The sequence below is a fragment of the Ailuropoda melanoleuca genome, chromosome X (genome assembly GCF_002007445.2).
Source record: "Ailuropoda melanoleuca isolate Jingjing chromosome X, ASM200744v2, whole genome shotgun sequence".
Classification (NCBI taxonomy): domain Eukaryota; kingdom Metazoa; phylum Chordata; class Mammalia; order Carnivora; family Ursidae; genus Ailuropoda; species Ailuropoda melanoleuca.
The window spans coordinates 112062818-112076432 of NC_048238.1; the positions used below are offsets into that span (position 1 = coordinate 112062818).

The window sequence follows — 13615 nt, forward strand, 5'->3', positions numbered from 1 at the left end:
ACAAAGACATAAACATAAATATGGAAGATACTTCTAGAGACAATATTGGAGTTCTGTCAGGTTTTCCTTTACTCACTTCCCACAAAAGTACATTACTTGAAGTAAGATAAGTTTCTGGGTATAAAGGTGAACATATATTTATATACGATGAGATTGGCTTTTATTCCCCAGAAATCTTCCCATGAGAGGTTATCTCCAGAAAAGCCTTTCATGTAAGAGAATAACTATAATCTGCAGGTCGTTTTATGTGTTTTCCTCTGTAGATGATAGAGGTGAGAGGGACTGGAGCACTGAGTCGCCTAGCACTTGTTACTAAACTGTATAAATGAAGCAACAGTCAGTGTTCCTCCTGATTATAGGGCTGGTGCTTTCCAAAGCCTTGCGGTGGTTATGGAGGAAGAGGGAATATGAGGAACTGCCAGTCACATTCGTCCTGAAGGGTTCCCAGGGGTTTGAGATTACAATGTACTCCCAAAGGCTTCCTGGTGGTATTTATTCAACAGTACCAGTGTTCACAAAGCACACACAAACATGTTTCGCTCCACATGTTAACTGCATATATACATGTATATGCATTACTATAGTTTAATAAACACACTTATAATTTTGGCCATTAGTAAGTAAAGGCACTTTTTAGAGGAAAGACTTTAAAGTTAAATACTTGATGTAGTGTTGTCACTAAAATGCCTTGCAATTACTAAGATCACTTGAACCATTTAGTATTTGCCCACATATGAGCATAAGCATGGCTAGTGAAGTGATCACAGCTATTAGTAAAAGAATAATATAAATAACTCGGGCACCTGGGTGGCTCAGTTGGTTGGATGTCCGACTCTTGGTTTTAGCTCAGGCCCTGATATCAGGGTCGTGAGATTGAGCCCTGCGTTGGGCTCCAAGATCAGTGCAGAATCTGCTTAGGACTCCCTCTCTTTCTCCGTCTGTCCCTCCCCACTGTTCTCTCTCTCTCAAATAAATACATAAAATCTTAAAAAAAGAATAATACAGATAACTAACCTGGGTTTTCCATTGACATGAAGACAGTTTCTCCTGAGAATGGGAATAGGGTAAGCGTGTCTTCATAGACCATTTTGTGTTTGAAGGTATACCCAGAGAAGAAGACAGACAGGAAGTCAGTCTGTGCTCCAACACTTAGAATGTACCAGTATGCCACCTCATGCAAACAAACTGACAGCTGCAAGTTGTCAAAAACATAGCCATTGATGCCTGCAAAAGAAATGGGGGAACAAGAGGTTTTAGCAGTATCCAGATTTATTACTTGAGGTTGTCATGATATGATTGGAAAGAATTATATGTTATGCCCACTACCTTATTCCCAAGAAGAGATAGCATTATACTTTCCAAAAAAAGTAAATTATTAATAGTTCATCAGCAAGGTCCCAAACCCACAGTAAGAAGAATCATAGACCTTGACCTTTCATAAACTGGAGGGAGGAAATGCTACAAAAGATGGCATTGATTTATACAATTGGAATATTGGTTGCCAATTAAATAAATGTATTATATCAATGTTAAGTTTTCTGAATTTCGTAGCTGTACTTCGGTTATGTAAGAGAATATCTGTATTGATCGGAAATGCACAATGAAGTACTAAGAGATAAAAGGGCAACCTGTTCTCAATTAGAAAATAAGTAATAAAAGTAAGTATATAGAGAAAAAAGAGGATGATATAGCAAATATAGAAAAATATTAAAAATTAGTGAATCTGGGTAAAGGGTGTATGGGAGTTCTCTATCTTATTCTTGTACAATTTCTGTAATTTTGAAGTTATTTCTAAATAAACAGCTAAACAAAAGTAACTTTGACTTCAATATCTAAAGGAAATTGTTTCTGAAGGCCTCTTCCATACATCTATCCATTCATCTAGTCAAGAAACATTTGTCTAGTCTGCAACGCTCAGACTCCAGTTCAGTGCAACTAACTGACAATCAAAATTTCTTGCCTCACGAAGCATTGCAAGATATTATTAATCTATTGTAATAAAATGTGTGGTAATATGCAGGTATAGATAAATATATCAATCAGAATATGGAGTCCAGAAAGAGACACAGATATAAAGGGAAATTTAATATATGATAAAGGCAGCATTCAAACAGGTTGCAAAAGAGAATGAGCTATTGGTAAATACTGATGGAAAATATGACTATTCATATGGAACCACAAAAGACCCTGAGTAGTCAAAGCAATCCTGAGAAAGAACAAAGCTGGAGGCATCAAATTTCCTGATTTCAAGCTATACTACAAAACCGTAGTAATTAAAGCAATATGGTACTGGCATAAAAATAGACACATAGACTAATGGAACAGAATCAAGAGCCCAGAAATAAATCCTTATATATATGGTCAACTAATATTTGACAATGTAGTCAAGAATACTCAATGAGGAGGGCTCCTGGGTGGCTCAGTGGGTTAAGTACCTACCTTTGACTCAGGTCACAATCCCGGGCTTCCTGCTCAGTGAGAGTCTGCTTCTCCCTCTCCTTCTGCCCCTCCCCCATCATGGTCTCTGTCTCCAAATAAATAAATAAAATCTTTAAAAAATGTTAAGAATACTCAATGAGGAAAGGGTAGTGTCTTCAATAAATGGTGTTGGGAAAACTGGATAACCACATGGAGAAGAATGAAATTGAACCCTTACATTACACCACAAACAAAAATTAACTTGAAATGGATTAAAGACTTTTTAAAAAATATTTTATTTATTTATTTGACGGAGAGAGAGACAGCCAACGAGAGAGGGGAACACAGGTAGGGGGAGTGGGAGAGGAAGAAGCAGGCTCCCAGCAGAGGAGCCTGATGTGGGGCTCAATCCCAGGACTCTGGGACAACGCCCTGAGCCGAAGGCAGATGCTTAACAACTGAGCCACCCAGGCGCCCCAATGAAATGGATTAAAGACTTAAACATAAGACCTGAAACTGTGAAACTCCTAGAAAACATAGGGAAAAAGCTCCTTGACATTGGTTTTGGCAATGATTTTTTTGGATATGACACCAAAATCACAAGCAACAAAGGAAAAATTAATAAGTGGGGTTATATCAAACTAAAAAGCTTTTGCACAGCAAAAGAAACAATCAATACGATGAAAAGACAACCTAAGGAATAGAAGAAAATATCTGCAAATCATTTATCTGATAAGGGGTTAATATCCAAAATATATAAAGAACTCATGCAACTCAATAACAAAAAAAAATCTGATTTTTAAAAAGGACAGAGGAACTGAATAGAATTTTTTCTGAAGAAGACATACAATTGGTCAACAGGTACATGAAAAGATGCTCAATATTAATCATCAGGGAAATGTGATCATCAGTGAAATAAATCAGATAGAGAAAGCCAAATATTGTATAATTCCACTTATATGTGGAATCTAAAAAAGCCGAACTCATAGAACCAGAGAGTTGAATAGGTGGTTACCAGGGGCAGGGGGATAGGGGAAATGGGTAGATGTTCGTCAAAGGATATACACTGCTAGTGAGAAGATGAATAAATTTTTGTGATCTAATGTACAGCAAGGTGATTATAGTTAATAATACTGTATTACATACTTAAAAGTTGCTAAGAGGGTAAATCTGAAATGTTCTCACTAGAAAAATTCAGAAAAAATAGGAAACACAAACTAAGATAGTACCATAAATCCCATGCAGATGGGCTAAACGCCCCTCTTAAGAGAGAGATGGTCAAACTGGATTTGAAAAAACAGAACATCAAATCCCTCTTCTCTAGACTCATATTGCCATACTCTTTCTTGATGTAACTTACATAATTTTGTTCTTGAAACAAAGTGGGAGTAAAGTGCTAGAGATACGATTAGAAATACTGAGGAAAGACCCCTAATTCAGAACAATTAGAACATATCATTCTGTTTTGAAACCATATCACTCTCTACATAGACATATATATGTATGTATGGTTTCTCTTTTGTGGTCATTATTTATTTTACAAAAATGAGATCATATTACATACTCTTTTTCTGCACCTGCAATATATTATTTAACAATACTTCATAGAAATTGCTTTAAGTAGCTGGGTACAGCTCTGATTCATTCTTTTTTTAAAGGTTTTATTTATTTATTTATTTGACAGAGAGAGAGAGAGCACACATGAGCACAAGCAGGTGGAGCAGCGGGCAGAGGCAGAGGGAGAAGGAAGCTCCCCACTGTGCGGGGAGTCCGGCATGGGGTTCAATCCCAGGACCCCAGGGTTATGACCTGAGCTGAAGGCAGATGCTTAACCAGCTGAGCCAGCCCCTCTAATTCATTCTTTTTAATGGCTTCATAATATTTCATAGTATGGGTGCGCCACAATATTTTCAAACATTCCTCTAACATTACGCATCATCTTTGATTTTAGTTTATCTGCTTTAGGCACTACAAACACTGCTACAATACATCCTTTTATATCTGTCCTTATATACTGGTGTTTTTATTCCTATGAGATATATCCCAGCAGTAGGAATGTTGGATCAAAAGGTATATATATTTAATTCTAAAAATGTACATAGTAAGGGCACCTGTCTGGCTCAGTTGGAGGAGCATGTGACTCTTGATCTCAGGGTTCTGAGTTTGAGCCCCATGTTGGGTGTAGAGATTACTTTAAAAAAATAAAAATAGAAGTTTACATAGTAAAATTGATTCTTATTTGGTGCACAGTTTTATGAGTTTTAGCACATATGGCAACGTGTGTAACCATGAGCACAGTCAGGATACAGAACATCTCATTCAACGTAGAAAACTGCATTGTACTGGAGTTCTTCAGTGCAAATAGTCAAATTCCTCCTCCACCCCAAGCTCTGATAACCATTGCTCTATTCTCCATTCCTATACAATTGCCTTCCCCAGGATGCCTTGTAAATGAAATAATACTGTATGGCACCTTTTGAGACTGGATCTTATCACTCAGCTTAATGCCTCTCAGGTTCATTCATGTTGTGTGTATTCACTTTTTTGATGGCTGAGGAATATTCCATTCTGTGTGTGTGAGTGTGTGTGTGTGTGTGTAAGTGTAATGGAATATTATACCGCTGTCAAAAAATGAAATCTTGCCATTTGCAACGATGCAGATGGAACTAGAGGGTATTATGCTAAGTGAAATAAGTCAATCTGAAAAAGACAATTATCATATGATCTCACTGATGTGGAACAAAACAGAGGATCATAGGGGAATGGAGGGAAAACTGAATGGGAAGTCATCAGAGAGGGAGACAAACCATGAAAGAGTTTTAACTATAGGAAAGAAACTGAGGGTTGCTGGAGGGGAAGGGCTGGGGGGATCAGGTAATTGGGTGATGAGCATTAAGGAGGGCACATGATGTGATGAGCACTGGGTGTCATCTGCAACTGATGAATTATCAAGCACTACATCTAAGACTAATGATGTACTATATGTTGGCTAATTGAATTGAAATTAAAAAAAGCATATGAAATTTGTACCCAGACATGTACATGCATAGAGGAAAGACCATGTGAGGATACAGAAAGTGGCTATCTACAAGCCAATGAAAGAGGCCTCAGAAGAGACCAATCCTGCTGACATCTTGATCTCAGACTTTTAGCCTTCAGAATTGTGAGGAAGTAAATCTCTGCTATTGAAGCCACCCATTCTTTGGTACTTAATTATGGCAGGCCTAGCAGACTAAGACTACATACGTGTGTGTGTGTGTGTGTGTGTGTGTGTATGTGTGTGTGTGTGTGTGTGTGTATGGGCACCCTGAGTGCATTTTATATTAAGGATGGATTCTGCATATTTGAGTAAATGAAAGCTGTGTCTTATTTGATTTATCCTTTGAAATGCCTTCTAAAAGAAAAAATATATGCAGTATATGATCATATACTGTACACTTTCATATATATCAATTTTTAAAAAGATTTATTTATTTTAGATAGAGTGCAAGAGAGCTTGCAAGAGTGTGGGGGGGGATGGGCAGAGGGAGAAAGAATCTCAACCACACTTCCTGCTGAGTATGGAGCCTGACACAGGGCTTGATGGCACAACCCTGAGATCGTGACCCAAGTGGAAACCAAGAGTTGGATGCTTAACTGACAGCCACCCAGGCGCCCCCATGTAACAATTTTTAAGGAAATATGACTCTTACATGGCATATAAGTTAATCCATTATCTGGACATCAATTTGGTGGCTTCAAATTTCCTTTATCCATTACCCACTGGACTTGAGTGCTGCTTTACTTACTGTGCATGATGTTAGAGACGTGGAACTCTGGATCATGGGGCTGCACTACATCTACGTTGGGGAGGAAGCGCTGCATATTCTCTGTGAGGTACCAGCTTCGATTCTCATCAAATACAGAAAACAGGATGACATTCCTCTTGTCTGACATCATCTGTTAATTACACATATTGAAAGAAAGAAATGCTATTAGTATTGTCCTATAAGAATTAGTAGGCTACATGGAAGTGATGGCATGCATGTGATATATCTATATTGAATCCTTTGGTTCAATTCCAATTTCTCCCTAGGTCCACTATTATGCATATAGTGGGGCCTGGGAGTAGGAGTGGGTGCTACAAGCAGTGAGTTTAAGAGCAAATGTGTCCTCAGGGCAAGAGAGTGACTAGACCCACTAAACTTATTTTCTTCTAGACCCAAGGCCATATGCTGGATGATTTTTTAGTACAGTCTGTAGCCTCATTTCCTCCATGTTCAGATTAGAGGATTTTCGTTCTTTAAAGACCCAAGTGATTATTCAGTGTCTTTCTTAAACAAGTTAGTCAAGTCAAGTAAGAGTAATGTCTTTCCTAAACTTCCATCCGGCAAGTGCCCTTCCATAAAGCTACCAACGTATAAAAAATTAAAAACAGAAAACAGAAATCAAATAACAAAGTTAAGATAGGCCATAAAATGTTAATTAACACTAACATCTAAAGTTTTCTGCTAAAAAGTTTAAAGTTCTTTTTAGAAGAGTGGTTTGTATATGAACCAAAGTTATGAGTTAGTTACTTGCTAATTGATTCTGTTAAGACTTAATATGCAAACTTCACTAATACGTATAAATTTCATTTTGCATAACCTAGCACTACAGAAACCAAAATCCTGAGGAGAAGACACTGGAAAATAGAGAGGTACGTTTCAGTCCTCTTCCAAAAAACTGGTGGAAAAACTATAATTAGGAAAATTTGTCAGGACAGGTACATGCCAAATTTACGCCTTTTTGGGTTTGCGTGCCATGTGTTTTAAAATTCACGTGCTTTACTCTCTAAACCAAGGAAATGTTTTCAGACTAGTAAAAATCCTATGTAATAAATAACCAAACTGACATGTAGTCAAGCCTCAGCAATATGGCAATGAATTATTCTGATCCAAGCAATGAGTTTTTGAGAAGTACTAGGCTTTTCTTTCTTTTTTTAAAAAAAAGATTTTATTTATTTTGAGGGGGGAGTGGCAGCGGGAGAGGGAGAGAGAGTCCTAAGCAAAATCTGCAGTGAGCACAGAGCTTGACGTGGGGCTTGATCTCACAACCCCGAGATCATGACCTGAACCAAATTCAAGAGTTGGACACTTAATTGACTGCGCCACCCAGGCACCCCAGCATTAGGCTTTCCTCATGCAGAGAATTTAGCCTTATTTTTTTTTGAAGTAGTATAAATGGTCTAAATTATAAATATTTCTGAAATATTTTATATCTTTCCCTGTATTTTGCTCAACAAATATTTATTGAAGTCCAGCCACATGCCAAGAACTATGCTAGATGCTGCAGATATGTTAATTTTGAGGTGTCTTTGATTCACCCATGATGAGACATCCGGGGGAGAAGTATAGACTCTGATACAGATTCACGTGTCATCTAAAAATGAGTGGTAGTCCAGCATGTAAAAATGAGCAAGATTACTTACAGAAAGTGGAATTTTAAATTTTTTAAAGTTTTATTTATAAAAGTAATTGCTACACCCAATCAACGAGAGGCTTGAATTCATGACCCCAAGATCAAGAGTCACATGCTCTTCCAACTGAGCCAGCCAGGCACCACCAGAAAGTGAAATTTTAGACTGGGAATGAGTATTATAGAAATATAACAGGAGAGGCCCTTCAATCTATCCAGGCAAGTTTATTAAACTGAACTAAATTCAAAAACAGCTGTGAGAAACCCAGCTCATTTCTTTTATTGGCCAACATAGCAGACCATTATATTTTCTGCAGACTATAGGCAGATGTACACTGAGAGAGTATAGGAAATATCTGAAAGCTCATATGCATCATCAGTCCATCAAACCCAGAACTTTGAAAGACAAGAACTTACCTGGTTTCCTCTTTGATCTACAGATTCTTTGTAGCAGATGAGGAGAGGGCCAATGAGTCCTGAAGCTAGATCTCTCTCCGGATTAATGAAGCTTGAGTAATATCGGGTCAGGCACCGAGGATCTGATTTAGTTGGCCCATCTTCTACAGTGACTGTCCATTTATACTTGAATATCTCTCCTGGCAGAATTGGCATATCTTTCAAATGTTTCACACCTACCCACACCCAAACCACAAAATAACTTGATTAGAGTATAACAAGCCATATATTGGTAAATTGTGTTGTTATTTCAAGGGCTCTACAAATTTATATGTACATGTGAAGGTTCTCAATAAATTGAAACTAAATTTGTATCTATTATAAGATACACACAATTGTTTTACAATAAAAGTGGGTGGGAAAAAAAAGTGGGTTGAGGTTTTCAAGTTGTATTACAAAGCTGTAGTGATCAAAACAGTATGGTACCAGCACAAAAACAGACACATAGATCAATGGAACAGAACAGAAAAACCAGAAACGAATTCACAGCTATACGGTCAATTAATCTTGGACAAAGCAGGAAAGAATATTCAATGGGAAAGCATCTCTTCAACAAATGGTGTTGGGAAAATTGGACAGCCACATGCAGAAGAATGAAACTGGACCATTTCCTTATACCATATACAAAGATAAACTCAAAATGGATGAAAGACCTAAATGTGAGATAGGAATCCATCAAAATCCTAGAGGAGAACACAGGCAGCAAAACTCTTCCACTGGCCTGTGGCAACTTCTGGCTAGACACGTCTCCAAAGGCAAGGGAAACAAAAGCAAAAAGGAACTATTGGGACTTCATCACGATAAAAAGCTTTTGCACAGCAAAGGAAACAGTCGACAAAACCAAAAGACAACTGACGGAATGGGAGAAGATATCTGCAAATGACATACCAGAAAAAGAGCTAGTATCCAAGATCTATAAAGAACTTACCAAATAATCCAATCAAGAAATGGGCAGAAGACATGAACAGACATTTCTCCAAAGAAGACATACAAAGGGCCAACAGACACATGAAAAATTGCTCCACATCCCTTGGCATCAGGGAAATACAAATCAAAACCACATTGAAATACCACTTCACACCAGTCAGAATGGCTAAAATTAACAAGCCAGGAAACAGCAGATGTTGGTGAGAATGCCGAGAAAGGGGAGCCCTCTTACACTGTTGGTGGGAATGTAAGCCAGTGCAGCCACTCTGGAAAACAGTATGGAGGTTCCTCAAAAAGTTGAGTATAGAGCTACCCTATGACCCAGCAATTGCACTACTAGGTATTTACCTCAAAGACACAAATGTAGTGATCCGAAGGGGCACCTGTACCCCAATGTTTATAGCAGCAATGTGCACAATAGCCAAACTATGGAAAGAACCCAGATGTCCACTGACAGATGAATGGATAAAGAAGAGGTGGAGGAGATATATATATATATATATATATAATAGAATATCACGCAGCCATCAAAAAAACGAAATCTTGCGATTGCAATGATGCAGATGGAACTAGAGGGTATTATGCTAAGAGAAATAAGTCAATCTGAAAAAGACAATTATCATATGATCTCACTGATATGTGGGACTTAAGAAACAAGACAGAGGATCATTGAGGAAGGGACGGAAAAAGAGAACAAGATGAAACCAGAGAGGGAGACAAACCATAAGACTCTTAATCATAGGAAACAAACTGAGGGTTGCTAGAGGCAAGGAGGGTGGAGGGATAGGATAACTGGGTAATGGACATTAAGGATGGCATGTGATGTAATATCACTGGGTATTACATAAGACTGATAAATCACAGGCCTGTACCTCTGAAACGAATAATATATTATATATTAATTAATTGAATTTAAATAAAAAATGTTAAAAAAAAAAGATAAAAAGCTTTTGCACAGCAAAGGAAACAATCAACAAAACTAATGGGGCTGAATGGGACCAGATATTTGCAGATGACATATCTGACAAAGGGTTTGTATCCAATAGATACAAAGAACTTATAAAACTCAATACTCAAAAAATGAATCAATCATCCAATTAAAAAATGGGCATAAGACCTGAATAGATATTTTTCCAAAGACGACATGCAGATGGCCAACAGACACATGAAAAGATGCTCATCATCACTTATCATCAGGGAAATGCAAATCAAAACTATAATGAGATATCACCTCATACCTGTCAGAACGGTTAAAATCAACAACACAAACAACAGGTGTTGGCAAAGTTGTGGAGAAAGGGAACCCTCTTACACTGCTGGTGGGAATACAAAGTGGTGTAGTCACTCTGGAAAACAGTATGGAGGTTCCTCAAAAAGTTGAACATAGAACTAACCTGAGACCCAGCAATTGCACTACTAGGTATTTACCCAAAGATACAAAAATAGTAATTCGAAGGGATACATGCACCCCAATATTTATAGCAGCAATGTCCACAATAGCCAAAGTATGGAAAGAGCCCAGATGTCCATCGACAGATGAATGGATAAAGAAGATACACACACACACACACACACACACACGCGCGCGCGCGAATATTACTCAGCCATCAAAAAGGATGAAATCTTGCCATTTGCAATGACATGGATGGAACTAGAGAGTATAGTGCTAAGCAAAATAAGTCAGTCAGAGAAAGACAAATACCATATGATTTCACTCATATGTGCAATTTAAGAAACAAACGAAGGTGGGGGGAAGAGAGGGAGGCAAACCAAGAAACAGCCCCTTAACTATGGAGAACACACTGATGGTTCCCAGAGGGGAGGTAGGTGGGGGAATGGGTGAAATAGGTGATGGGGATTAAGACGGGCACTTGTCCTGATGAGCCCTGGGGGTTGTATGGAAGTGCTGAATCACTACATCGTACATCTGAAACTAATATAACACTGTATGTTAACTATACTGGAATTAAAATAAAATAAATAAAATTAAAACAGCATTGAGACACCGCTTTTCACCCACCAGATTGTCAGGATTTTAAAAAATTGTCTAGGGGCCCCTGTGTGGTTCAGTCGGTTAAGCGTCTGCCTTTGCTCAGGTCATGATCTCAGGTCCTGGGATTGAGCCCCGCATTGGGCTCCCTGCTCAGTGGGGAGCCTGCTTCTCCATCTCCCTCTGCCCCTCCCCCTGCTTGTGCTCTCTCTCTCTCTCTCTGTCAAATAAATAAATAATCTTTTTAAAACACTGTCAATGTCTAGATATCAATAATGCGGGAAATTACACTTTCATATATGAGTAGTAGGAGTATGAATTACAACTTTATTTGGGGACAAAAGTGCGGCTATCTATTAAAAATAGAAATACATATACTGTGACTCAGAAATTCCAGTTGAGGTCAGTGAACCTGAGAATAGGTCAACAGAAAATATCTACTGTGCAGATGAGATGGAGAAAGAAAAAAATGTGATGAAAATATTAAGGCCTGTCGGACAATACCAAAATGTCATTCATGTAAAGTAGACAGAGAACAGGGTAGAAATTTTTTTTGAAGAAATAATGACCACAATCTTTCCAAATTTGTAAAAATATAAATTTACAGATTCAGGAAGATCAGTGAACCCCAAATAGGATAAATATGAAGAAAATCACAGTCAGAAAACAATAACATACAGGGGAAGAATCATTCAATGGAATCTAAATTTAGCTATTATGAAGGCCAGAAGATAGTGAAACAGTATTTTCAAAGTGCTAAAAGGAATAAAAAGCCCTCTCAACCTAAAATTCTATATTCAGCAAAATTAGCCTTCAAAAGTGAAGACAAAATAAAGACATTTTCAAATAAAATAAAACTAAGAGAATCTATCTCTAGCATACTTATGCTACAAGGAATGCTAAAGGAAGTTATTTAGTGCCTTTGAGGTTGTGACCTCATATATATCTACAGGTAAGTAGGACTTAATAAGATTGAGGGAACGCTTACCTTTCGGCAATCTCCCTGAGTGCAAAGGACTGACATCAGTGATTCCATGAGGGTAGATGTTATAAGGCCGGGTTGCTTGATTCTTAAATATAATCTGAAAGTATAAATGAAATATAAGATCAAGTCCTAACACAACTAGGATCAACAGGAAAAGTGTGGCCTATCTCCAGAAAACAAAAGCTGCCTTATATCCATATTATAGGGGTTTGAGCCGTAAAGCTCAACATATTTTTTTTTCCATAAAACTTCTCAGACAGCTAGGTTTTTACTAAAGGCCCCTTTTCCATTTCTTCAAAGTTATTTCAATTTTTTCAGGAAGTATTCCTCATACCTTCTCACACGAATTGAAATTTGAATGTCTGCCGAGGGCACTGCTTCCCCTCAGTCTTATTTCGGGTACTAAATTCCCCAAGAGGGGAGAGGAAAACATTGACTCGGGTGATAAATCTTCACTGAATGAGCAGGCATGACCAGGAGGGCAGTTGATTACAGAATTAAGGAACGGTCGCAGTCAGCATTTTCTGACTGCATGAGCTTTAAATGGGAGGAAGGATGGAAGAGCAGTAACACGGAAGCAGCAATTAAGAACACTGACCACATCAACACAGTCTCTAGATCTGAGGTTGGGTATGATATGAGGATAAAAAACCAACTTCCACCTGCATTCTTGTCTTAAAACCCACTCATTTGACAAAATCCATTAAAGAGCTGATTCCTTGCCTGCACTTATAGCAGCAGAATAAGGTAGAAGAAAAATCACACAGCTCTGCATCAGCCTTTTATTTTATTTTTTTATCCCATTTCCCTTTATTGAAAAATCCAGGATTTCTCCAATGATTTTCTTTTTTTTTTAAGTGATTTTTTATTAAATTATGTTAGTCACCATACAGTACATCCCTGGTTTCTGATGTAAAGTTCGATGATTCATTAGGTGCGTATAACACCCAGCACCATGCAATACGTGCCCTCCTTACTACCCATCACCGGTCTATCCCATTCCCCCACCCCCTCCCCTCTGAAGCCCTCAGTTTGTTTCTCAGAGTCCATAGTCTCTCGTGCTTCATTCCCCCTTCTGATTACCCCCCCCTTTCTTTATCCCTTTCTTCCCCTACCGATCTTCCTAGTTCTTATGTTCCATAGATGAGAGAAATCATATGATAACTGTCTTTCTCTGCTTGACTTATTTCACTTAGCATTATCTCCTCCAGTCCCGTCCATGTTGCAGCAAATGTTCAGAATTCATTCTTTCTTATGGCTGAGTAATATTCCATTGTATATATGGACTACAGCTTCTTAATCCAGTCATCTATTGAGGGGCATCTTGGTTCCTTCCACGATTTAGCTATTGTGGACAATGCTGCTATGAACATTGGGGTGCATATGGCCCTTCTCTTCACTAC

The 13615-nt window shown here is 38.1% G+C and overlaps 1 protein-coding gene across 12 annotated transcripts in view; it reads right to left on the minus strand.

Moving 5' to 3' along the window:
• F8 (coagulation factor VIII) overlaps positions 1-13615 on the minus strand; it is a 123423-nt gene that overhangs the window by 54771 nt on the left and 55037 nt on the right. For all 12 annotated transcript variants that reach the window (XM_034649653.1, XM_034649652.1, XM_034649656.1 and 9 more), the window contains 4 exons: positions 12216-12309; positions 8272-8486; positions 6207-6357; positions 1015-1224 (listed from right to left, as the gene is read on the minus strand). In XM_034649653.1, the coding sequence (XP_034505544.1) occupies positions 1015-1224; positions 6207-6357; positions 8272-8486; positions 12216-12309 (670 nt within the window). The remainder of the gene's footprint in view (positions 1-1014; positions 1225-6206; positions 6358-8271; positions 8487-12215; positions 12310-13615) is intronic.